The following is a 27,690-nucleotide window of genomic DNA, read 5'->3' on the forward strand; positions in this document are numbered from 1 at the left end:
CAACTCAAACAACACTTTCTGTGGGCTACAGTATAGTGCAGTGGTGGCACACTTGCCTAGCTTGAGACTGAATCTGATGCCTAGCACGTCATAAATCCAACAAGTGGGAGTCTACTTTGGGATTTGATGGGGTTCACAGAATTCCAGATTTAGAGTAGCTCGGTTGCAGACAGGCTTTAGGTAGTGCTATTATAAAAATTCTGGTCCATGTACGCCCACCAATCATGCACCAAAGAAAGAAGGTTCTTCCCGCTTTCGTTAGCCACCCCAGAAAGTTTACCTCTTCCAGCTGAATTTCAGTTCCTGTGAAGCCTCCACCAATGTCTAGCATGTTCATTGTAAAGCCAAATTCTCCCTAGAGACAAAAAACCTTCATGTTTCCAAATTATAATGCAAACAATAAAAAATTAATAACAAAAAACCTCTTCTTCCTAGGTAGGTAAATATTCCTGACCTCTACAGTGAAACCAATTGCTGTTTTCTTATCGTTTTGTTTCTCTTTATGGCTGCATATTGACCGTCTTGCCTCAGTCTCCTGAGTACTCAAGCTACCAGCAGATTTCTGCTATCAAACTCAGGAACAGATAAATGTTATATGTATTTTGTCTCCTCATCCTTGCCTGTGCTCTCTCTATTCTTCAATCTTTTGCCCACTTATATAATAGGAAGTACTACTGTGTGGAACCTTTAATCTTTCTATTAATAAAATCAGGAAGCCAGATGTGGTGGTACACACTTTTAATTTCAGAAGCAGAGGCAGGCAGATCTCTGAGTTCGAGGCCAGCCTGGTCTACAGAGCAGGTTGGTCTACAGGACACAAAACCCTGTCTCAACCAAAAATATAATAAAATTCAGTATGCAGTCCTGAAGAAATGGCTCAATGATTAAGAGCACTTGTCATTATTGTAGAGAACCTGGGTTCAGTTCCCAGCTTAAAACATCCTTAACACTAGTTCCAGGAGCTCCAACACCCTGTTCTGATCTCCATGGGCACCAGGTATGAACATGGTGCACTTATATACATACAAGCAACACAAAACCTAAATTTTTAAAAAAAAAATTCACGTGAGCTGGGTGGTGGTGGTGCTCCCAGCATTGGACGGGGGGGCACAGAGGCAGTCAGATCTCTTTGAGTTCAAAGCCAGCCTGGTCTACAAGAGCTAGTTCCAGGACAGGCTCCAAAGCTACAGAGAAACCTTGTCTTGGGGAAAAAAAAAAAAAAAGAAGAAGAAAGAAAAAAGAAAACAACAACAGAAAGAACAGGAAAAAAATCATGTGTGTGCTGTACTAATTTTAAACAGTAACTACTTGAAAATGATTCTGAAATAACACCCTGGTTTAAAGATAATAATTCGAGAACTTACAGCCATGTCAAACACACACCGAGCATCAGAGAGAGCATGTACATATACTTGATATTCTTTGCAAGCACTTGAAACATGGAATCTGAAAGAAATAAGGTAGTAATTTAAAGCAGCGTGGCTCTGAAGCACTTTCTGCAATTCCTCTCAACTATCACGAGGTAATGACACTGCTGAGTGCATTTTACCCTTACCAAGTATCTGACGCCAGAGCAGACTCTAACTGCTCAATGCTATGACGCTGTGTTTGGACAATACCATTTATACTAAAGCATCATTCAGTGACTGCTGGCTAGTTGTTTTTGTTTGCTTTAATCTGACACAAACTAGAGTTACCTAGGAAAGGATAACTCAAGTGAGGAACTGCCTCCATCAGACTGCATATGCGCATTGTCTCTGGGTACCACTGTAAGCCCACTGTGAGTAATGACACTTCTATGGATAGTGTAAGGAGGAGAGTGAGCCAGGAGGCTCAGAGAGAAGCAAGATAAACATGCCATACTGAAAAATGTACTGCCACGTGGTAGAGCGTAAGTAAGAAATACAGGTTAATTTAAGATGTAAGAGCTAGTTAATAAGCTAGTGGCCAAGCATTCATAATAAGTCTCTGTATGGTTATTTGGAAGCCATAGATCTAAAGCATGGCTTCCTTTATGTATACAGAAAGTAACAAGAACCAATCAACTGACATTACAAACCTCCTTCATTTGAATACTGAGCCACCTGACTTAAGAGTTCTAGACCAGCACAGACAAAGCAAAACCTAAATGAACAACCGACTTAAGTCTTGGTTTCCTCAAGCAGAAAAATAAAAAGATAAAGCTCATTTTTTTCCCGTTTTTGGTTTTTAAAGACAAGGTCTCTTCTAGACAGAGCTGGCCTTAAACCTATAAGCCTTCTTCCACTCTCTCTAATTCCTGAATGCTGGGATTGTAGGCACCACTATACCCGATTTCAAAGTCTGACTTACTTAAGTGCCAACGAGGGAGTGAGAGAAAAAGAAATCATTAGAAACAGAAACAAAATTAAACCTACAACTTATAAGCTGAATGCCATTTTAACAAGCATTAGAATCAGGAGTAAATTCTTCCCATTCAAATTAAAAGGCGATTTAGCTGGTGCTACATACATCAACGACCCTGACACTTGAGAAAGAAAATCAGTGAAAGACAGTGAGTGTCGAGATGGGATGCAGTGCAGATTTCACTACCCTGTGCTAGCTTGTCACTTCAACAGGAGGAAGGAGATGCAACCTTACTAAACAGTATAGAAAAGATGTTTAGCTGGTCAGTGGTGGTGCATGCCTTTAATCTCAGCACTCAAGGGGCAAAGGCAGGCAGATCTTTTTGAGCTGAGGACAGCTGGGTCTACACAGCTGTAGAGCTAGCTCCAAGACTATACAGAAAGACCTTGTCTAAAGAAGGAATCAAAGAAAAGACATGTTTATTCTTTTCTTACTGAAACAAAACAAAACAAAAAAAAACCATAAATACTCACTTAACCCCAATTATTTGGACATCAAGTTCCTTGGCACATTCCAAAAGATGCCTACAATTCTTCAGTGTAGTGCCAAACTTCATGTTACTATCTTCACCTCCAATATCATCCTCTGTTGCAATGTGTAGTAAGACCCTAAGAGAAGGGGAAGATGATTGGGGCAGAGTTGGTTTACATCATCATCAGCATATGTGAAGCCTGAAGATTGTAGGAAGTGTGTTGATTATGTTGCCAGTGTTCCCAAATCCAGCGATGGATGGATGAATCAAGTGAACCTAATGAAAAACAATCCTGTATAGAGAAAAAACTAGCAATTAGGGCCTACAGCATGACGCTTGCACGGATGGGATTTTGGAAAATGCAGCAAGTTAAAACTCTGTTGTAGCAGCAAGATTGTCAGTTGGGCTCTGTAATGAAAGATGACATTACTTCCAAATGAAGTCATTCAGTTCATGAATCCACAAAAAAGACTAAATCGAACAGCAATGCCATCAAGGTCTTTCCATAAAAATAGCAGGTTTTTTTTTCTAATTATCAAAGTTTCCAGATTTTTCTAGCTAGCTAATCCTTAAAACAAATCTCTTAGACCCTAGGTTTCTAATGGAAAAAGCTAGACATTTTAGTCACTGAATGCATTATCCCAACACCATCCCTGATTCATTTCTTTTTCAACCACTAACAACTAAGACTTAGACTGACTGAACATTATCAGGAGTTAATAATGATCAGATGCCAAAAAAGCTACAAATGCATTGATGCTATATGTAAAACTCTTCCCAAGGAGTTCTGATGAATGACACCTGATCAGAAAGCAAGACTTGATAGAAGCTAATTCTTTCTTTTTTTTTTTGGTTTTTCGAGACAGGGTTTCTCTGCAGCTTTTTTTTTTTTTTTTTTTTTTTTTTTTAGAGCCTGTCCTGGAGCTAGCTCTTGTAGACCAGGCTGGCCTCGAACTCACAGAGATCCGCCTGCCTCTGGGATTAAAGGCGTGCGCCACCACCGCCCGGCTAGAAGCTAATTCTTTTCCTTACAGTTAGAATCAGCTGTCAAACAATGCATACACTAAGCCAAAGTCCGTCCCTTGGAGATCACAGGGCATAGGGTTTCTCTATAATTTTCCCCAAAGGCCTTTATCCAAAGGTTTTCAAGGCAATAAATGCCTGAACACCACTAAAGCTACCAAGTTAGACCAGTGGTTAAGCTTCCTAATGCTGTGACCCTTTAATATAGTTTCATGTTGTAGTGATCCCCAACTACTAATTTCATTGCCTCTTCATAACTGTAACTTTACTATTATGAATTATAATGCACCCGTGAAAGGCTGTTTGACAACGCACTCCAAGGGGTCGTGACCTACAGTCTGAGAACCACTGAGTTAGACAAACGATATATAAACTTTCAGGAACACATATAGCTATGGCCTTAATTTGATGACCACACCAAATTTTCTTCCATGAGCTAATAAGTCATATCCCAGAATGCTTCACTGTTTCTCAAGTCCATAAAAAAGGATCAAAAGTAGGCAGAACATAAAATGCTGTTAGCATTTTTCACAGATTCTAAATAAGGTGAAGTTGCAATAGATACCACTGGCTCTGCCATTAATGCACCCCCCTCTCTGGGGGCTGAACTCTAATACTAATCAGTGACAACATGTTCAAGCACTTAGGTACACACTTACTTGGCATTTGGGTGATTCCTTGCAATTTTCTTTAATTCAATTTCATTGTCACATGTCATGATATTTATTCCAACTTTTGCTGCATACTTTATCTGAGACACTTGCTTACAAGGACTTGTGTAAATAATGTTTTCCGGAGATACACCCAATTCTTGCACTAGAGCCATTTCATTCTGTAAAAGATTTAACGCTATCATTTATTTAACATTAAATTTTAAATCACTTTAAGTACCTTATCCTAGTTCTCCTGCCAATGCTGAGGACTGAAACCAGGACCACATGCCTTCTAGACAGTTGGTTAAACCAATATGTTACAGAATTCACATTTAGCTTCTCTACCCTGTGTTTTAAAAAAACAAACAGGGCCAGATGGTGGTGCCGCATGCCTTTAATCAATCCCAGTACTTGGGAGGCAGAGGCAGACGATCTGTGAGTTCGAGGCCAGCCAGGTCTACAAAAAATAGTTCCAGGACAGGCTCCAAAGCTACAGAGAAACTGTGCCTCAAAAAAAAAAAAAAAAAAAAAAAAAAAAAAAAAAAAAAAAAACCACAACAACAACAACAACAAAAAAAACAGACCAATGAGACAGCTCAGCATACATGGGGCACATGTCACCAAGTCCGATTACCCAAGTTAAATCCCCTGAACCCACACAGAACAAAAGAACCTATCCCAAGAGTTTCTTTTTTTACTCCCACAAGTGCACTACGGGACTTGCAAACTCCCACACATAAACACATTCAAATCTAAAACAAAATGATTTAGTGTGTATGAGCTTGTGGCGAGTAGAGTGTCCACAGAAGGCAGATCCACTGGATCTCCCGGACTAGGTAATTGTGGGCTGCCAGGTGTTGGGGATCAAACTCAGGTTTCTCTGTAAAAGCACTATTAACCGCCATCTCCAGCCCCACCTAAATCTCATAGTTTACAAATATTTACTATAGTCAGAAGTATCTTAGAAAAGGACTGTGGATGTAGCTCAGGTGTTACAGAGTGTTTGGTTAATTAACATGTTTGAAGCCCTGGGTCTGATCCACAGAACCATATAAATTGGATGTGGCAGCCCATATCTGTCCCTAGAACCTGGGGAGTCGAAGCAAGAGGAACAGAAATTCAAAGCCATCGTCAGTGACATAAGGAGTTTTAAAACAAGCTTGAACTACAGATCCTGTTTCAAAAGAAAAGTACAAAAAGAGAAAGAGAAGACAGCCTAAGAATGAAGAAACTTTGTTCTGAAACAGGGTTTCACCCCCACACACACATTGGCTCAAACTCACTATGCTGCTAAGACCAGCCTTGAGAGTGATCTGTCTCAAAAATCTGGGATCAAAGGAATCAAACATCACAGTCAGCTATAGAAACACTGCTATTCTCGAAGAGGACCGAGATGTGAGTCCCAGCCTTCTTACACTCTTCCAGAACTCTACTTCTAGAGAACCTAACACTCACTTTTAGCCTCTAACAACTAAGACTTAGACTGACTGAACATTATCAGGAGTTAATAATGATCAGATGCTAAAAAAGCTACAAATGCATTGATGCTATATGTAAAACTCTTCCCAAAGAGTTCTGATGAATGACACCTGATCAGAAAGCAAGACTTGATAGAAGCTAATTCTTTTCCTTACAGTTAGAATCAGCTCTCAAACAATGCATACACTAAGCCAAAGTCCAGGCAAGCAACGTGACAGATACATACATAGACAAAAATATTACATAATAAAAAAACTTTAAAAGTTCTTGATTAATTAAGGAAGTTTCTCCAAAGTTCATAATGTAACATCCCTTTCATCAACATGGCTGAAAAATTAATAGGCTATTGTCTAATGCCCATGATGGTTTGAAAATAAAAGGGAGTGGCACTATTAGGAGGTGCAGAGGAAGTATGTCACTGCGGAGGAGAGCTTTGAGGTCTCAAATATGCCCAAGCCACGCCCGGTGAGACAGCCCACTTCCTACTGCATTCTGATCAAGAAATAGCAAGCAACCATGTCTGCCTGCACACTGCCATGTTCCACCATGGAGATTATACCTCTGAACAGTAAGTAAGCCACCACAATTAAATGTTATCCTAAGAGCTGCCGGGGTCATGGAGTCTCTTCACTTCAATAGAAACCCTTTAAATAGTTGCTTAAAAACCCAACATCAAACTTCTTACATTTGATCTACTGGTGAATGTAGCTAGAGCAGTTAGCAATTTTAAAATGCTACTATTGGTGGAAAGGAGAAACACCTACTTTGCTGGAACAAGCAAATCCAGTTCCAAGAGCTGCCAGGATCTCCAGCACAGCCGGGGCGGAGTTGCACTTCACTGTGTAAAATGGCTTTATTTGAGCCACCACATTCTGCCACTGACTGTGCTTCCTCACGATCTTCCCAAGATCCCCCACAAAAAAAGCATTTTTTCCTGTCTGTGAAGGATAAAGAGAAAAGATTTAAAAAAAACAAAAAACAAAACAAAACAAAAAAACAAAAAACAAAAAAACGCACCACCGAAAAGATACCCACTGCATTTAATTAAGTAGTTAAGGGTAGAGTCTTCATTAACTACTCCATGACATTAAATGTCAAACAGAATGGAAGTGGTGCTTCTTTCTACCTGACCTGAGAAAACAAGTAACTAATGCCATCGAGATTTGATTAAGAGTCCCTAACAATAGGGTGATAATGAATGCTTTTGTTTTCAGGAGTTCCTAGCATCATCAAGTGCCACTTCCCCACAAGCACCATGACAAAGACAAACAAGTGACTTTTGCTAGGAGACTTGGTCATATGTGTGAAGGTTCTCGCTCTCCCCTTCCCTCCTCCCTCCCCCTCCCCCTGATCTTTTTTTTTGGTTCTTCAAGACAGGGTTTCTCTGTGTTAACAGTACTGGCTGTCCTGGAACTCACTCCATAGACCAGGCTAGCCTTGAGCTCAGAGATCTGCCAGCCTCGGAAGTGCTGAGATTACACTGCCTGGCTGGTACTTTTACTGAAAACTAGAGCAACTTTAAAACTCTGTATTCTCCAAGTTTGCTGAAATCTATCTTTCACAAAGGAACAAAATCCTGCTGGGTAGTGATGGCACATGCCTTTAATCCCAGCACTCAGGAAGCAGCAGCAGGTGAGTTCCAGGACAGTCAGGACTGTCCCACAGAGAAAATGTGTCTTGAAAAAACAAAATAAACCAAACAAAAAAACAAACAAAAAAAGTAACAAAACTTTGCCACACTATTCACGTAAATAAATGGAAACAATCAAATGAAAACAAATGACTTCATGTGTTAATAAACAGGGTTCTGTAGCAGTGTGCTGGGAAAGTAGATCATAAACCACAGTAAGTGATCAAATTCTATCAACATACGTAGGCAAAAACGTATAAAAATAAAGCTGCAAAAATTAACTGGACAAAGTCATTTTATTAGACCAATGTCTGAGAAACACAACCAATAATCTTAGTTTTCAAGTTTGGAAACATGATCGCACACTTACCAGGGTATGTTCATAAACATAGTTATCAATGACGTCGCCAAGGTTTGTCCCTTCATCCAACAGGCCGACCGAGTAGTCTGCATCGTCAATAAAGCCTTTCATCTCAGCCGTATTCCACAAAGCCGAAAGTCATAAACCAGGAAAAACAAGACGGGCCACGAAGCCTATGTCGGGTCCTTAGAATATGCAACAAACTGTCAAAATAGAAGTTAGATTGAATTCCGCATTATTTCCATAATTAAGATGTGGTGTATTAAGAGTGAGTCACTAAAACTGCCAAGAGTTTGATTTTGTGAGGAGTCTGTGACCCACTGGACCTTCAATACTATTTTAAAGTAAGTTAAACGAAGTTGGGAGACGGCCTAGTCAGTACGGTGCCTGCTAGGTAAGCACCAGAGCCTGAAGCCTCATCTCCAACACCCACTGCAATGCCCGCTGCAATAACAGACGCAAGCAATCCTAACGCTGGGGCAGCAGTCACTCTAACTAAGGGGTAAGCTCTGCATTTAGAAAGAGAGCTTATCTCAAAGACGAAAACGGGAAATGACTGAGCAAGATACCTAGTGTTGACATCTGATCTACACAACCACACATGTCTACACACACAAAAAAGGACAGATATACAGGCATATAAACCCAGCACTATGAGGTGGAGACAGTAAGGATCAAGAGTTCAAGGATAGAGTTGGCTACTTAAATTCTTATCTCCCATTACCACAAAAATGCAGATAAAACATTTAAAGTAAGTTCAATACAACTTACTAAAATAATGTTATATGACCTAACACTGTAAAGTAAGTATGGATACTTGTAGCCACAGTGAGTTCCAGTACAGCCAAAGCTATGTAGAGACCCTGTCTCAAACAAAGTACAGATACTTATATTCTAATAAAATTCTAGACACTTGGGCTTGTAGTGCATGTTAGTAATTCCAGCACTTGGGCACTTGGAGTCCAAGGTAAGAATGATTACCATGAGTTTCAGGCTAGCCCAGACTGTACAAACAATGAGACACTTTCACAAAAACTTGCACACGTAGACGAAAGGAACAATTACAGGTAAGGGACACCCTGCAGCTGTCTAAGTTGCACCTTTAAGCTAAATGGTCCTCTTATAGCTATGTAGGTCACTTATAAGGTACATGTGACTTGGTGAAATTATTTCAACAGGGACCAATCCCCCTGGGTTTTGAGTGATGTCATTTAGTAACTTTTTTTTTTTTAGTGACAAGCCCCAGCATTCGAGAGGTAACAGTAACAGGATCCTAAAGTTCTTCCTCAACCACTTAAAAAGTGAAGCCAGCCTAAGAGACCCTTGTCTAAATAATAAAACACACAACATGTGTATGTTTGTATGTGCACGTGCAATTGCTCTCTAACACTGAACTGTCTAAAATGCAAAACTAACTCTAGGTCATACCTGTGGGGTGGCACACACCTATATTCTCAGCTCTTGGTAACCAAACGCAGGAACATTCCTGCTAGTCTGAGGCCAGGAAGTACACAGTAGGCTAGCAGAGATACATTAGATGCTGCTTTTTATTTTCATAAAACAGTCATAGTTGGTATAAGTCAGGTACTGTATATGAACCTTTCCATATTATATAACCTAGGTTTGCCTCAATTTTAAGAAGGGTTTTCAGGATAAATCCTCTTCTGACTCAAACAAAAATAAACCTTTACTCCTTTTCTGTGTTCAGGAAAACAATTCTCTGGGGCTGCATACCCTGACAACAGCTGGGACTTGCGTCCTTAGGTTACCATAGGAAATGACAGCACCAACATGGTGCACTAATAATGGACACTGAGCTGCCTCCCCTGAAACTGCCTTGCTTCCTTCCCCCTGCTCTTGTCCCCCCTGCCTACCTTCTATAGATGCACCTCCATACACACAGGCCCTTTCTACTGAGAAGGAATCAATCTTAGGCAGAATACTTGGACACCTTTGTTGATTTAAGGGTGATGACCTGCTTCCTGCTGGCACTGAAAACGGTAACTAAGAATTCAACAGAGAAACAGCACAAAGACCGAAGTCCAAGGGATGCCTACCTGCAATTTAGCATCAAGAATATGGAGAATTCAGTTAGGTAGCAGTGCACGCCTTTAATCCCAGCACTTGGGAGGCAGAGGTAGTTTGAGGCCAGCCTGGTCTACAGAGCCAGTTCCAGGACACCAGGGCTACCCACAAGAGAAACCCTGCCTCGAAAAACAAAAAACAAATGAAGAAGTAGGGAGGAGGAGGAGGAGAAGGAGGAAGAGGAGGAGGAGGAGAAGAAGAAGAAGAAGAAGAAGAAGAAGAAGAAGAACTACTCAGCTATAGACAGTTCCTAAGAGACTGGCCTAGATATGACAGATCAGAGGAAGGTTCATGGGTTTGAAGTGCCTGTGGCTCTGAATGAAGCTTAAGTGAGGATTTCCATGCATTCCTTTGTCCTTTGTGACAAATGCAAAAGCGTCATGCCTTGCAGAATATAACCATTTGGGAACCATTTTAGTCCTTCATACAACAGACATCAAAACCTGAGACAAGGAGCTGGAGAGATGGCTCAGGGGTTAAAAAGCAGTGACTGCTCTTCCAGAGGGCCCACATTCCCAGCACTCACATGGCAGCTCACAAGTGTCTGTAACTCCAGGTCCTGGAGATCTGACACCTTCAACCAATTCATATAAAAATAAAGTTAATTAAAAAAAGCTGGGTGGTGGCTCTAGGGAGACAAAGGCAGGAGGATCTCTGTGAGTTTGAGGCCAGCCTGGTCTACAAAAGTTAGTTCTAGGACAGGCTCCAAAGCTACTTGTCTCAAAAAAAGAAAAAAAGAAAAAATCCCCGAGACAAAACAACACAGACTTGGACAGTCTTTCTCAGGTAGTTGGTTCCTTCTGCTACTCCTCCACCCTCACCCCAGCGCCCCATTTTAGAGACCACCTTGCCCATTAACCTGAACACAGTCCATTCAATGGCTCCTAAGCAGTATCAGCTTTTTTAAACAGCAAAATCAACTACTTACATTAATAAACTGTAGTATTAGTGAAATTTCATGACACAAATAACACCCAGTTCAAAGTTGGAAGGCACCGACATTCATTTTCAAGACAACAACACCCTGTTCAATAGACAAACCTCCTGTGCTACAACAGTCTGTCTAAGACACATGCTCCACAGGAGAGACCACAGCCTATACACTCTCTAAGGACGTTATACTAGGACTGAAATAAATCTGTTCATTGAGACTGGATATTTAGGCTAAGCACGGACACTGTTTTAAACAGCATAACTCCAGCTAGAAGATCAATTTTAGGGATATCATCAACCAAACACCAAAAGCAATAAAATGAAAGTTACTCCATGAAAAAGATGAGCGCCAAGGTAAATATTAGGAAGAGTAAAGTAAGGAACTTCCAATGAAGTTTACATTACTTGGCTGTCAAACAGCCAGCTTTATATACTAGCCTCTCTCTCACACACACTTCTTGGGCATAGGCTGCCTAAGACTGTTAGGAAGAAGGCGTGCTGACACCCCCTTAATCCTGACACTCAGGAGGCAGAGGCAACCTGATCTTAGGAGTTCAAGGGCGGCCCAATTACCCAGGGAGACCGTCTCAATAAAGTTAAACCATAAAAGCAAATGTGGCACTAATATTATTTCCTTACGCTGAAATCGCAATAAAATACACACACACTATAAAAAAAGCTTTATCTTCATTTCTGAGATTCCCACAAATTACGAGCCCAGACCAGTCTCAGAGACATAGTTATAGCTAGGGGATGATGGTAGACGCCTTTAATCATGTTACTTGGGAGGCAGAGGCAGGTAGATCTCTGGGTTCAAAGCTAGTCTGCTCTGAAGTGCAAGTTCTAGGACAGCCAGGGCTTCACAGAGAAATCTTGTCTCAAAACAAAACACAAAACAAAAAGATACTAAGTAAATTAATAAGTAAAGGTTCTGATTTTTGTTTTTGCAGCCTGGGATTAAACCCAGTGCCTTGCACATCCCTAGCCACACTGGAAGGTCTTAAGCTAGAGATGGCAGCACAACAAACCCTGTCTAATTCCCAAGTCCTTCTCCCAGGAGTTTGCAGTGCAGCTCAGCTGAGGAGTCCCGGGCCTTGGTTTCATTTCCCAGCACAAAACCAACCAGGTGTGAAGCACCTACAGGCCTAGCAGTTACATCTTCCTCAGTTACATGAGTTTAAGACCAGACTTGGCTACATGAAACCAGTCACAACAAAAATACTAACAAAAGCCAATCTATCTTCTCCAATCTTAAAACCGTTAGAAGCCCTTATCACACAAGTAGGTAACTGACAAACTCAGCTATCAATTCCTGTTAAATTACATGTTGGGTCCAGAAAAACTGAAAGAACATGCTACACATAAATACCTCAGGAGACCAACTTTTTAAGATACTCTGAAGTCAACAAGCACAAAAAAGTCCTTGAACTGGGGAGTGGGGGTGGGGTATGTGTGGGACCAGGATAGAGAGAGGGCTTCTAGCTTGTCTGAGGCTGGACAATCCCTGGTCGGGCACAAACAGGGAGGGCATGGCAGCACACCCACAATCCAGTACTGAGGAGAGAGGCAAGGCTGGGAGTTTGAGGTCATTGCTGGCTACGTAGTTTACACAGTTAAGTTGGACGATAGCCTGGGCAGCAAGAGATACCGTCTTTAAACAGTTGGAAAGGCACTGAAGAGAGTCTTGATACCCTCATCTTGTCTCTCCTATTCCTCCTCTACAGTAGTTCACTGGAGCCCTAAAAAGAAGTATGAAGACTCCAGGAATGTTTTCTGTTTTGAATTTTAAAAAACACCTGCAAGCATGCAAACCTAAACCCATGTGGAGGTCCAAGGACAACTTCAAGTAGTCAGGTTCTCTCTCCACCACATAGATTCTGGGAAATGAATTCAGGTGTGATGCTTGACTGCAGCAAGCAACTTTAGTTGCTAAGCAATTTTTTATTTTAGCAAAATTACTTTTAAACTCTACTCTCATAAAAGATAAAATTTTTAAGAGGCATTAACAATGTTAAAGCTAGGTATGATAGACCACACCTTTAATCCCAGCACTCAGCAGAGGCAGGCAGATCTGTAAGTTCAAGGCCAGCCTGAGGCATGTAGAGACCCTGTCTAGAAAACCAAAGGAAAAAAAAAAACAAGCAAAAGAGAACTACTACTACAACAACAACAACAACAACAACAACAAAAAAAAACCAAAGAAAATAAATGTTCATGTGGTGATGGGAAGTGGGAATAGTTCATACCACAGGTCGGAAAGTACAAGTTAATCCTCCCCAAAAAAGCGGTTTTCTAAACTTTCCCATTCTCTTCACAAGAATAGACTTGCTGGGTGTGCTGGTGCAGGCCAAGCCCAGCACTGGGGAAAGTCTGAGACAGAAAGGTTAAATTGAGTGAGCAGAGGGCACATACAGGGAGACCCAGAAGCCCAGAGCAGTTACTAAGAAACGTTCTCTAGTCACTACCACGCTGAAAGCTATTTAGCAACTAAAAACCTTTATTAAAGTCTGATTGAATAAAAGCTCATTTAGTGTTGCTGAAATCACAGTACTACTTTTGTAAATAATTTCCTTTGGATTCACTGCTGGAAAAAAATAACTATGTAATATGTCTTACTTCCACCTGTGTGTTGGTGTTTTGAGAATACACTTTCCACGAAGAAGCTGCCAAAAGAAACAGTGGCTCCGAGAACCACACTGCTCCCTGGAGTCTGTCTGACATGAGGTGGCCGAGACCTCATGCTCACTTTCAAAAGTGAAGGTTGTGGCAGCTGGGCACTTGCCGTGTTACACACCTGCTACAAAGGCTTCTATGGTTGATTGTACTTCAGAAGAAACTGATACATCTTTCATATAATCACAAGATAATTCTGGCAGCAACAGCCCACTTGACACCAGGCTGGATGAATGAGTCTTGGGTTTCTGAAGTGAAGACCTCCCTGGAAGTAGAACAGGGAGAGCTGAAAGGTTGAGAGTATTGTTTCGCAGACACCTAATCAGGAAGCTTGACTTTACTAAAGGCCAACCACTTCTCAGCAGGACCTTTACTCACTCAAATGGAAACAATGGACCGCTCAGCTTTAAAAATACCAAGGCTGTCTAAGCCCCTCCCTGCATCCCACCTGCAACAGAGGTTACTTACCACACAGGTAACTTTGAAAGAAACCCGTCTAAGAACTACTAGAAGAGGCCTCTACAGGATGACTGGCACTATAACCTTCAGGAGAAAAAGCACCAGGAAGCTACATACTAAAGAAGGTAGCCAAGAAGCTCCCATGGGAGGTAAAAGTTCACAATACTTTTGTGATTTATAGACCAAAAACAACCTGCATGGGGTACTCTTGAGATCCAGAACAGGGTTTGCCCTCAACACACAGTAACTGGAAAGCTAGTAATGACAATAAAAACAATTTTCTAGGGATGAAACAACTCACTATGCCTAGACAGAAAACATTTCCACAAAGAGTTATATTGAAAGAGAACAGAAAGAGCAGGAGATATGAGGAAAGAAAGGACTAAGGAAATGAGACCAACTTACTTCAAACTCTAAGATAACTCACAATAAACATTAAAAAATCTTTCTTAAGCCGGGTGGTGGTGGCGCACGCCTTTAATCCCAGCACTCGGGAGGCAGAGGCAGGCGGATCTCTGTGAGTTCGAGACCAGCCTGGTCTACAAGAGCTAGTTCCAGGACAGGCTCCAAAGCTACAGAGAAACCCTGTCTCGAAAAACAAAAAAACAAACAAAAAAAAATCTTTCTTAAAAGATTTATATTTTGCCAGGACTGGCAGTGCACACCTTGCTCTCAATACTTAGAGGACATGGGAAGGCAGATCTCTTCCAGGTCAATCTGGTCTTCATCTTTTTTTAGAACTGTGTGTCCATGTTTGTATTTGTATGCACACATGAGCATATGCCTATGAAAACCACTGGACTCTGGAGCTGGAGATGCAGGCTGATGTAAAAGCTATCTCACACAGTTGCTGGAATCTAATTCCCATTACCTGAAAACAGCACTAAGTGCTGTAACCACGGAGCAATACCTCCAGTTGCCCTCGTCCCCCTTTTTTGGATTTATTTTAAGCTATGTATATATGTGTCTGTGCATATGAACAATGGTGTCTATGAAGGCTAGAGAGAACTGGAATGTCCCAGAGCTGGAGTCTTTCTGGAAACCGAAATTGGGTTCTCTGCAAAAGCAATTATCTGCTCTAAACTGCTGAGCCATCTCCCAAGCTTCAAATAATAAACCTTAACAATAAAATAATGGATTTTTACAGTCATGTTATACTTATACATGTAGAATTGCTGCTTAAATGTATGCGACTTTATAGTATGGTACAAGTGACACTATCCTGAGGGTGGCACACTAGACAAGACATTCATGAGTCTAGAGGCACATAACTACAACTATTAAAATTTTGAGTGGCAAGTAGTTTAAATCTTTTACTTGTTTTCCCATTATGTACTAACATATACATACAGGATATGTCCAACTCAGAGCTCTTCAGGAGCTATTAGGACAAAATTGTTCATTCAGAAGACTATCTCAGGACTATTATGGCTTTCATGCTGAACATAGCAGGAAATACCAACCTACTTTTGTTCACACCAAATTTAACGTGTTAATTATGCTGCACTTAGACAACGAGCTAAGAAAATATAGAGAGCCAGACATAGTGGCATACAACTTTAATCCCAGTACCAGGAGGCAGAAGCAGGTGGATCTGAGTTTGAGGCCAGCTTATCTACACAGGACAGCCAGATTACGTACAGAGATGTCTCAAAGCGGCAAACAAACAAAAAGCAAAAAAGTAAACACCCATTTTCATTCTACTCGTCACTGAGTGTGCACATGCCACCATGGCAGGCACGCAGAGGTCCGAGGATGACGCTGTAGAGCCAGTTTGTTTCCTCCACTTTATACAGCTCCCAGGGATTGAACTCACACCATCAGGCTTGCCTTCTCAGTGACAAGGACCCTTCAGTGACAAGGCCATTCAGCGCACCAGCCAAACTTAGTTATTATGTATAAAATATTCTGTCTGCGTGTGTGCCTGCAGGTCAGAAGAGGGCACTAGACCTCATTACAAATGGTTGAGCCACCATGTGGTTGCCAGGAATTGAACTCAGGACCTTTGTAAGAGCTGAGCCATCTCTCCAGCCCCCCTTATTATTCTTTACAAACTGAGTGAGATCTCTGCAATAATCATTACATCTTGCTCAGCAAGAAACTAAAAATTTAATTTACAACATACAGCCAATACTAGTTTCAGTCTACATGACTATGGTCATACGATGCTCCATCTTAAAAATGTTCATCTAAAAAACCCAACTAGAATATACAAGAATATACAACCTTCCCAGCACTCGGGAGGCAGAGGCAGGCGCAGGCGGATCTCTGTGAGTTCGAGACCAGCCTGGTCTACAAGAGCTAGCTCCAGGACAGGCTCTCAAGCTGCAGAGAAACCCTGTCTCAAAAAACAAAACAAAACAAAACAAAACAAAACAAAAAAAAGAATATACAACCTCATACCCTTACAAGCCAGAAAAACCTGAAGGAGATGGAGGGAGTAACCATAGCTGCATTAAGTGTGATCATCTGATCATCACATCATGCTAGCAGTCTATTAATGGTGCTCCATTCATAGTAATTATCCTGGAGTTCTAGAACAGCAGGCAATACAGAGTGTTCCAAAAACTAAGAAGTAATACCATTACATAGCACGTCCTGAATAGACACTAAAACTGCTCCTGCCACAAAGTAACAGTATTTATTATCAGAGAAAAGCCAAAATTCTGCTTCTGGCTCGATCTGGTGGCACATGCCTACAGGTGGATCTCTAAGAGTTTGGGGCCAGTTTGGTCTATATATAGTTCCAGGTTAGTCAGGATTACATATAGAAACTCTCAAAAACAAAACAAAAGAAACCTGCTTCAATTAGCATGCTAACAAATTGCAAACATTAGCATGGATGATCCTGAAATATTCTTCCTATAAGGTTAACTGGAAAATGGTCATCTCAAAACAGCCAATCAATTTATCTAGCCTTTACATTTTCAAATCTTTCTCCAAACAATTTTTTAATAACTTTTAATCACTAATTAATCGCTCAAATTTTTTTTTTTTTTGGTAGAGGTAAGCAGGAAAAAACCCCAAAACCCAAAAATAAGATCAGCTCAATAAAAAGTATGGTAAAGCACTGGTAGTTGTCATTAATTCTTCCACCCCAACTATCTTCCTCTGAGAACCACTCAACCCCCCTGAAACTGGAGTCTGATAGATTATGAGGTGCATGCCTGTCGTTCCAGCACTTAGGCTAGAATCTGAAGTTCAAAAATCCACCTTAGACTTTTGGGGGCTGCAGGCTAGGGAGACTAACATACTGCGTAAGAATATATAGTTTTCAGATACTTTAATGAAATAAACTAGCTTAAAATTAATGGTTGACTCAAAACCTTATCATGAAGCCAGGTATAATGATATATGCCTGTAATTCCAATACTTAGGAGTCTGAAGCAGGAGTCGGTGATTTCCAAGCCTTGGGTATAATAGCGGTACACCCCCCTCCCCCCCCCCCCAACACACACACACCACAAACACACTAAAGGTCAGGGAGAAGAGAAAACCCACCCCAATGCCCAATCACAGAGCCTATAATACCTGCACAAAAGATCCTAATGGAGTACTGAACACAGCTCAGATACAGTTCTTACAGCCACATATTTAGCAATGTTATGAGGTATTTCCAGGAAACCAGTGTTTTAAGTTCTCCCAATAGTTTCCCGATATTTTGTGGCTCCCCACAAGATTCATCCTAGGATCCCAGTGTCCAGCGACACAAATTATCATACATAAAGACACTGTACTTCTGAGAGGTACTATACTTGTTATTCTAGTGAAACCCTTGAAACAATGTATCTTTCAGAACTTAACTTCTTACATCTCAGAGCAGTCATGTAGTACATGTTAGATATTATGTATCAGCTTGCAAGAGAGCAACTCTGTATTTCTACAGTAAAATTCAAGAACATTAACACTAAATAAAAAAATGCTTCAAATCAGCACAAATTCAGGTCAAGTTTTTCTCCCAAATTAGTTGGCTATCCAGATGGCTTGGCACTTGCAGTAAGCTTGACACCTATGTTCAATTCTCAGGACCCACATGGGGAAGGTGAGAATCAGCCCCTACAGGTTGTTCTGTCTGTGCACATGTCCAGATATATACATACACACCCACCTCAATAAACAAATATAAGTACTTTTAAAAGGGTAAAGAGCAGATGCCATACAGTGCCCTCTAACTTTCACACATACCACTTGCACATCCTATTCTACAATCCGTTAAATATTCTCATAGGTCGGCAATATGATTCCTCAAGAATAGGTACCTGCCAGGCAAGCCTGGAAACCTGAGTGATTCCCAGGGTGGAGAGAAGAGTGAGGTCAGTTGTCCACTGACGGTAATGTGCAACAGCATGCGCACCACCCCAACTCCCACCACAAAATGTAAAAATGAATCAACAATCTTTTAAAATTCCAACTGATCAAAAGGAAAATTTAAAAATCCATCTTAAAATCTATTAATGATTACAACGGCAAGTAGACCCACTTCAAAAGACATACATTTTCTACTGTTGAGATAAGCTCTTACTGTTATGGAAGACCTTGAGCCTCCAAACATTCTGCACCAAGTATTTTGGTGCCAAAAGATACTTAATAAACCAATTTAAGCCAGGTGTGGTGGCACACGCCTTTAATCTCAGCACTCAGGAGGCAGAGGTTAAGTGGATTTCTGTGAGTTGGAGACCAGCCTGGTCTCCAGGACAGCCAGGGATGTTAGAGAAACCCTGTCTCAAACACAAAGCAAAATAACCTTGGGAGAACATTTTGACAATGATATCATTTGATAATAAATCAAAGGCAGACCAGATTAAAATTAATAAAAATTAAAAATGTGGCTTGGAAATAATTTGGCAGCAAGCATGCTATTAAGTAGCAAATAAACCACCCAGCTAAACAATGCAGATTGTTGCTTCAGGTTGTTGAATTTTCACAATTATTACTACCCATACCAATATAAGGAATACATAAGTAAAAGAAACATTAATGTGCCTACTTAGAACCAAAAGAACTAGCCTAAGCAAGGTTTGGCGTCATAGGCCTGTAATCCTAGCGGTTGGGAGGTTGAGGCAAATGAGTCTAAAATTATTTATGAATGAGTCAGAGTCTTATGTAGTCCAGTTAAGTATAGCTCTAGAACAATCATTTTCATTCAATCTATTTTTCCCAAATTTATTTTATAATGAAAATAAAGAAGCAATGCTTTAAGCTGGGCAGTGGAGGTGCATGTCTTTAATTCCAGCACTTGGGAGGCAGACAGGCAAATCTCTGAGTTCGAGGCCAACCTGATCTACAGGGGGAAGTCCCAGGACAGGCTCCAAAGCTACAGAGAAACCCTGTCTCAAAAAAAAAAAAAAAAAAAAAAAAAAAAAAAAAAAGTTTTGACCTCAGTTTTCCTGAAAATTTTCTCTTTTTTGAAAGAAATACTTTATTGACTACACTGCAAGGAGTAATGAGCTAGGCAGTAGCTTGAAAATTGCCCCTCCTAAGATTCTTCTAGTGCTGTTTCTGCCTTTGTGAAACCTATTTCAGTTTCAAAACCCAAATTTCAATTCCATGAAATCTAGAGGTAGTGTTGCTCCTCAAGACCTGTCCATGTTTCCAACAGGACCTCCCACAGAACCTGGGGCTTACCAACTAGGCCCGTCTGGCTGACTGGTCGGTGATCCCCAGTAGATTACAGGGTATGTTGGCGTACACCCTCAATCATAACACTCAGGAAGCAGAGGCAGGTGGATCTCTGTGAGCACAAATCCAGCTTGGTCTATATAGTGAGCTCTAGGCCAGTCAGGGCTACACAGTTAAACACCATAAAAAAAAGATAAATAAATGGATTTCTCAAATTTAAGCCACAGTTTACTGAGGAATTACATTTTATACAATGGTTCAAGTCTTAAAATAATCCACACATACAATATTAAGTAGCCAAAAAATAATCTTGGCTATCTCAAATGAGGCATGCTGGGACTCTCAGGCATCATCTTTTAGAAAAGGCTCCCTATACCATTAGTTTTCTACAAACTTAGAAGAAACCATCTTATGAATGAAAAACTCTTCAAAAAACAAAACACAACTTTGACTGGCAGAAGGATCATTACTAGGAAGACATGAACTAAAACTGCTTTCATACCCCTCTCAAGCTCCAAGACACAGCTTTCCCATGGGGGGGGGGGGGTGGTGGCAGCAGAATCCTGACAAGACGGCCCCCAGGCCAATCTGAGCCCTGGAACACACATGGTAGAAGGAGAACACTAAATCCTACAAGCTGTCCCCTCATGTCTCAAACACTCTTCTGGCTCACGTGCTGGCATGCATGCACACACGCACGCACACACACTAAAGGGAGTGTTTTATTAACATGTCTTTGATACCAGCAACTGTTAACTCAGAGCAGCACATGTGTACAGGAAGCCCTGGATTTAATTAAAAGTCTTCTGACTCTTTGGATTCAGCCAATACTCATACTTGCTAAGAAAATGATTGAATACGATAAATCCTAAAGTCAAAATCCACTTTGCAGATTATAGTAAAACCCAGACTAGTACAATTCCAAAAACTTTTTTTTAAATTTTTACTTCTGTGGATGTATATGTATGTACATGTGCATCTCTATGTATGAGTATGTGCACAGGTATGAAGGTGCCAGGAGGCCAAAATGGGACGACAGACCCTCTGAAGCTGGAGTTACAGGCCGCTGTGAGCATCCGAACAGGGGTCCTCTGCAAGTGCTCTTAACCACTCCAGACCCCAGCACAATTTCCTAATACAGTAAATATAGTAGTAGTATTTTCATTCAAGACAACGTTACAATGATCCTATCACTGGTAAACAATGCTCTCAGCCTTACCAGCCACACCTGGAACTAATCTCTAACTTAAGTTTGTAAGGTCCGAAGAGGTAGAGATGATTTCATATTCTGAAAAATACTGAAGCAATATTTCAGTTTTATTAAGGTCTCCTCAGGTGTGAAGATACTCACATGGACAAGTTAGGAGATGGAACCCCCTATCATCAGCTAGGTTCCCAAGGTGGCTCAGCGTTGAAGTCGAACTGCTCTCTATACAGCACTTCTCCTAGGCCTTCTGGGTAGTTGTATACTCGGTCAGAAAGTTCGCCCTAAAGAAATAAAGAAAAGTAGAAAGTTCTGTGTTTTAAAAATTAGGTTGTGCTTCAAACAGGTTAATTTAAATGACTTAACAGATGAAGTTGTAGTTTATTTAGTAGTGTTCTATTAAAGTGGCATTCCAGCTGTGCATGACACCGTGTAATTGTGATTCCCAAACTCAGCAGGCTAAACCCGATGACCACTTTGAGTTCAAGGCCATCCTAGGTTACACACAACAAGGTCTGTCTAAATGACTTTAAATGCGTAGTGTTCTGGCACAGTATTGGAACTATCTGGAATACCTTTTGGGTTAAGTTCAAATTATCCTTTGCTACAAATCCCCACTACAATACTAAAAAGCTTTGTGAATGGAGGAGGACATGGTGATCCCAGCAGCTGTGGACCAGGAACCAGGACTTCAAGGTCATCCATTATCAAAAACAAGAGCGTGAAGTGAGGCTGTCTCAAAAAAGAAAAGAAAAAAAAAAAAAAAAACTTGAAAAGCCCTGGGCAAGTTTTCCTCCTCATATCCAATCCCTCTAGATCCATTTTATTATCCCCAGAAGTAAATGAATGTGAAGCTTGGCACACTAGCTTTAGAAACAGTTACCCCAAAAACTGACTGGATGGTGTTAAGATTTAGAGGTGCTATACACACCTAAAATCAGAAACATTCTGATTCTTCAAACACCTAATCTTAAAACAACTAAATCATGCTGGGAATCGGGTAATTCTTAGCTACCCTAAGCAATGGAACAGTTACCCTGGGTGAGGCCTTGTTGTCCTATCTTACTCAGTTATGCTGAGGCTCATGGCAACCCACGACAATCGCTCTGAGACACTGGACAGTAAACCTTAGCCTTTGCGATGTCTACACTCTCTCGCTTAACAGAGCTACCGCTGGGGAATAAAAGCTTCCTAATTCCAAAGACATTTTAATGGCTGGGTGGTGGTGGCGCACGCCTTTAATCCCAGCACTTGGGAGGCAGAGGCAGACAGAGCTTTGTGAGCTCGAGGCCAGCCTAGTCTATAAGAGCTAGTTCCAGGACAGGCTCCAAAGCTACAGAGAAACCCTGTCTTGAAAAAACCAAAAATAAAAAATAAAATAAAAGACACCAAGAGTGGAACCCAGGGAAAGATGGACATTATATACAGGGTAAATGCACACGCTTATGTGGAAGAAGAAGGCATAAAGAACGGTGAGTGAGATGTGGATGAAAGGCAGGACTGAAAAACAAATTACTAACCAGGCAGTGGTGGCTCACGCCTTTAATCTCAGCTCTCAAAAGATAGAGGCAGGCTGAGTTCCACCTAATCCTAACCAAGTTCTAGGACAGCCAGGGCTACACAGAGAAACCCTGTCTTGCAAAACACATTACTATCATTTATAATGATTTGTGTAAATTAGGGAGGTAGAAATGAGCTGAGGCCACGTCGCCTTAGGCTGGCCCTGGAACTCTTGTGGACCCAAAGGTGACACTGAATCCTCACCCTCCTGCCTCCTTTCCCAACACTGAGACAAAAAATGGACGGCAGGCAGGATCACAGTGCACCTACTCACTGGGGTACAGGCTGACAGGACATCAAGTGCTTCTGAGTCTAGGCAAGCACTTGACCAACCAAGATACAAATCTAGGCCCGCCTTGGTTTTGTTTTTTGTGTTTTTTTTTTTTTTTTTCGAGACAGGGTTTCTCTGTGGCTTTGGAGCCTGTCCTGGAACTAGCTCTTGTAGACCAGGCTGGTCTCGAACTCACAGAGATCCGCCTTCCTCTGCCCCCCGAGTGCTGGGATTAAAGGTGTCCGCCTACCTTGTCCTTTTTGACACTACTCAAAATCGTCTTACTCTTAGCATCTTTACAAATGTTACTACTATCTTTGCAACTTTTCCAAAAATTGGTTTATTTTTTTTATTTACACAATACAATGACTATTCAGGAACAACCTATTGATTAATATACAAAAACATGGTAATTAAGTCTTTTACACAAAAGAATGTGTTTCAATTGATTCTATTTAAGTTCTTTGATTTAAAAACAAAACAACAAAACGGAAGACCAGATAGGCCTCCACAGAAACCGACATGGAGAAAACGCTGTGGAGTGTTAGCAATGTTCTACATTTTAATAGTTTAGATTATAGAGCTTTCTCCCCTCTTTGGACACAGGATTTTGCTATTATGTGGCCAAGGGTGGCTTCAAAAACTTCCTGGCTCCGCAGGTACAACCCTCTGTATCACTTCTTTGTTAAAACTCAAACAGAAGCCAGACTTACTTAAACCTGTAATCCCAGCACCAGGCTGAGGTGGGAGGTAAATTCGAGCTCAGTCTAGTCTACAAAGTCTCAAAGAACAAAAAATTACACAAAACAAGATATGAAAATTTTACTGCCAATTTTTAAAATATGGAGCTGTATTTAACATATGGAAATACTAAAGCTGCAACAGAGATCGGTAAAACGGTTGGATAGTAAGACAAGCACTGCACAATGTTAGCTGGGGGTCTAAGTTGGACTTGCCACTCTGATTTCTTTGTTAAGAATCCTATTAAAACCCTGGGAGAGAAATAAATTGATTATTTGATTATAAATTTATTATCTACAATTTTATTTCAACATTCTTTCCTACTTAACGTAAATGCCTCAGGCCTTATTGGCATGGCCAGTACAAGCATGTTCTCGAGTGTCAGACCTATTTCTCCCAGGCTAGTTCACAGTCCACATAATCCTTAGCTGAGCACTCAGGAAGGGGAAAGAGTTAATCAGCTCCCACCCAGACTAAGCAGTAAAACACAGCAGAACGCGGGGAACAACCTAACATAGCCACCACAAGATTCAAACATCCCGAGGCTGGAAACGGTGTCCCCGGCCGCTTCGTTTCTTAGGCAGGAGGACACGCGTTCAAGATAAATGACACGGTTAAAACCCGTCTTCGTCATCACTAACTGCTGGCAGCGAACGCTGTACTTGATAAGCCCCATCCACCTACCCTTCGCCCTCTTTCTGCCCCGCGATCACGGCGAGGACCCGAAAACGAAGCCATGGTGACTAATCTCCAGGCTCCAGGAGGTGACTGGGGTAAGTGAAAGCCACCGGGCCCAATCAGGAGAGCCGCAGGGGCGGGGCAGCCGCGCCGAGGTTTCCAGAAGAGGCCAAAGGCCTACCCGCTCGCTACTTGACACCCGGGCTTCCCCGCCGCCGGGCCCCGAGTGAGGTCAACTTTCCTCCAGCAGAGGGGGACCGCGCTCTCCGCACCCCCCCACCTCACCCTCCGCCCGCAAGAATCCAGCCTCCTCCCAGCTGTCACCAGATGCCGGCTCGAGGCCCGCCCCGCTCCATTCATAACCCGGCGCCCCGGCCGCCGCAGCCCGTCGCCTAGCCGGGCCACTCGGCGTCACGGCCCCCGCGGCTGGCGCGGAGACCCGGACGGGGAGGTGGGGAAGCGGCGGGACCCTGACCCCTCGGGGCTTCGCCGCTGGGCCCCCTCCCCGGAAACAGCAATGCACCACGGGAATGGGGTGGGGGCCCGCATGCCGCCGGGCGGGGACGGCGACCCCTCCCCGAGCGCAGGCCCCACGCGCACACGCCCCCTCGCCCAACCGCGGCGCCTGCCGGCGGCCGCCCAGGATCGCCAGGTGCCCGGCCCCACAGCCGGGGCTCTACCCGGCCGCCGCCACACACGCCGCCGGCCGCCATGTTCGAGGCCGCGGGCTGCGGGGCAAGCACTGCGGGGGGGGGGGGAGGAGAACGACGACGGGACAGCCGGGAGGCGGCGTGGCCCGACCCTCCCGGCCTCCCTCCCTCCCTCGGTCCGGTACTCACGTGAGATAACGGCCCAAAGAGTCGGGTAAAGCGTCTTCTCTTTTTCGGCGGAATTTTTAAAGAGGGATGTGGTTACCTTGAGCAGAAATACCCAAGGCGGCCTGGGCCATAGGCTGCGGGGACGACGTGGGGAGAAACGCGCGGCACCGACACCAGCTGAGCAGCAGCGGCGGCGGCAGCCGAACGGGAGAAAAGGGAGCGGCGAGAGAGGGGGGAAGAAAAAAAGAGGAAAGGCGCGAACTGCGTGGGGCGGGGAGAGAGGATTCAGCCTCGTCACACCGCAGAGCAGCAGAGCGAGAAGGATGAGGAGAGCGGAGCAGGCGACAACCCGGGGAAGAGAGAGAGAGAAAAAGAGAGTGTGAGAGAGGCGGAAGCACCGCGGCCGAGAGTTGAGCCAGAGAGTGTGGGAAGGCGGCGCCGGAGACGCCAGTATTTATAGTCAGGGGCGGGGCCTGCTGACGTCACAGACAACCGGGCCGCCGCGCGCGCGGGGCGGGGCCAGCCGCCGCCGGGGACTGTGGGAGGGGCGGAAGAGGAAGGCTCGCCGGGCGCAGTTTACGGGACCGAAGGGCGGGGGCCGCCGGGGCCTAGCAGGTGCTGGCCCGCCGGTCGCTTCCCGCCCTCGCGCGGCCCGCCGCCCCCCTCCCTCGAGCGGGCTGGGAGACGCGTGGGCGGGGCCGAGGGCGAGCAGCCCGCCGGACGGCCGAGCGCGCCCCCGCCCTGGCGGCGCCTGCGCTCCACGCGAGCGGAGCGAGCGAGCGGGCGGGCGAGCGATCCGCTTTGTGAGCCCCGCGGCTAGTCCGCTCTGGCCGCTGACTCGGGGAGCGTACGGGGGCCTCGGCTGGGCGACACCTGCCTTTCAGGGAAGGGAGGCCGGTGAGCGCCATCACTGCGCTTTCTCCGTGCCGTGCGGCTCCCTAGGATGTGTGGGAACCGGGGACGGTGCCCGGGGACTGTATTCCGAGGGAGAGGTTCCCGCCTCTCCGCGGGATGCGGAGCTCCTTTATGGAAGCGAGTTTCCCGTGACCAGCAAGGACTAGTCCGGTGTGGTTACAGAGGCTTTGATCGCGCCACAGTGTTCCTCGGGATTCTCGTGTTACAATATGGTGCAGTAGAATTTTTTTTTTAAGTGTAGCTGTTCTTTGTCTTCTTTTTCAAAAAGGGTTGTTGCAGTCAGACCCAACCCTATTAGAGCGGGACGAGCGTTGAAGACATTGCGGAAGTTACACGACTTTAAGGCACACCTCTTTAACCTCCTGTATTTCCCTTTTGCAGTCATTTTTATTTTTTCATTCTTTTGTTTCTCAAGAAAGGGTTTCTCTGTGTAGCCCTTGCTGTTCTGGAACGCGCTCTGTAGACCAGATTAGTCTTGAAGTCGAGTTCCCACTGCCTCTACCTCCCAAGTGCTGGACTAAAGGCATGTGCCACACCTGGTTTTTCTATTCTTTAATAAATCTTATTACCAAATCATAATGCCCTATGTAGCTTTTAAGGTTTTTTATCCTTATTTTTTTTTCCCCTCTCGCGTTTGAAAGCCATTTCCTGGGATATCTAGCTCAGTGATAGGGAAGCACAAGGCTTCGGGTTCAGGGAAGCACAAGGCTTCGGGTTCGGTCTTCATCTGTGGTGTGCGTGCGGGAGGGGGAGAACAAAATAAAAGCCATTTCCCAGTTGGAAGTGTGGAGTGAATCCCCGCCCTTGGAAAGCGGAAGATGGTGGATCTCTGAGTTCAAGTCCAGCCTGGTCTAAAGAGCAAGTTCCAGGACAGCCTGAACTACACAGTGAGACCCTGTCTCAAAAAAGCAAAACTAAACAAAGGCCATTTTAGCCCTAGCTGTCAGTCAGTCCTCCCCTGCTAAAGCTTCGCAACTCCAGACTCAGCACAAATGAATGGGCACGGATGGGCAGGCAGGGCTGTAGCATGTAGCTGAAGCTGACCTCCACTTTAACCAGTCTCTTTCCTCGACTCTAGGGCTGAGATCACAGGCCTGTGCCATGTCTGTAATGCCACTCCAAGGTTAAGATCTGTTAGAGCCTTTCTTTCATTCCATTTATCGTGTAAGCAACACAGTGATTAGCAAGTCATCAGAATGGAAAGGAAGAAAGCTCCTGCAGATCTGGTAAAGCCAGAGTGTTTCAGAGGTGGAGAGCATTAGGTGGAAGTTGGGAGCTGTGGACTCAATTCCTGAGTTTGTTTTTCCCTATTTTTCTTGACGTGGCTTTCTCTTTCCTCCTCCTCCCTCCCCCTTTCCTTTTTTGAGACAGGATGCTAATATGTAGCCCATACTGGCCTTGAATTCATGTCCATTCTGACTTAACCTCTAGAGTACTGGGATTCGAGGTGATGACCCACCATGCTCAGCCTCCTGCACTTTTGGTAACTTCAGATCCTTTCAGAACACAGCAACTTCCCAAGGAGGCTCCTCCCTCTGAACACACCTTTTGATACTTTCTTATACTAGGAGCAGAAGTGTATAAAACAACCAAATTGTTTGACAGATACCAAGGCAAGTGTTGCAAGGACCTAAGTAGAAGGAAGAAATAACTACAGCTAACTGAAAGAGTTTCCTAGGAAACAGTTGGGAGTGAATCCTGGGGCTTATGTTCCAGGGAAGCAGGATTCTG

At 43.4% G+C, this 27,690-nt stretch overlaps 1 protein-coding gene across 2 annotated transcripts in view; it reads right to left on the reverse strand.

The window, feature by feature from the left end:
• Nucleotides 1-25,454, reverse strand: part of Azin1 (antizyme inhibitor 1) — a 31,057-nt gene extending 5,603 nt beyond the window's left edge. The window contains exons 1-9 of one of the 2 annotated variants that reach the window (XM_038343007.2): nt 25,066-25,454; nt 21,124-21,260; nt 13,816-13,959; nt 8,013-8,206; nt 6,777-6,950; nt 4,540-4,712; nt 2,859-2,993; nt 1,365-1,446; nt 281-355 (exon numbers count right to left, since the gene is read on the reverse strand). In XM_038343007.2, coding sequence (XP_038198935.1) covers nt 281-355; nt 1,365-1,446; nt 2,859-2,993; nt 4,540-4,712; nt 6,777-6,950; nt 8,013-8,114 — 741 coding nt within the window. In that variant the 5' untranslated portion in view covers nt 8,115-8,206; nt 13,816-13,959; nt 21,124-21,260; nt 25,066-25,454. The remainder of the gene's footprint in view (nt 1-280; nt 356-1,364; nt 1,447-2,858; nt 2,994-4,539; nt 4,713-6,776; nt 6,951-8,012; nt 8,207-13,815; nt 13,960-21,123; nt 21,261-25,065) is intronic. The other variant, XM_038343006.2, reaches the window with a different exon arrangement.
• Between the last annotated feature and the right edge of the window lie 2,236 nt (nt 25,455-27,690).

The sequence above is a fragment of the Arvicola amphibius genome, chromosome 9 (assembly GCF_903992535.2).
Source record: "Arvicola amphibius chromosome 9, mArvAmp1.2, whole genome shotgun sequence".
Taxonomy (NCBI): Eukaryota; Metazoa; Chordata; class Mammalia; order Rodentia; family Cricetidae; genus Arvicola; species Arvicola amphibius.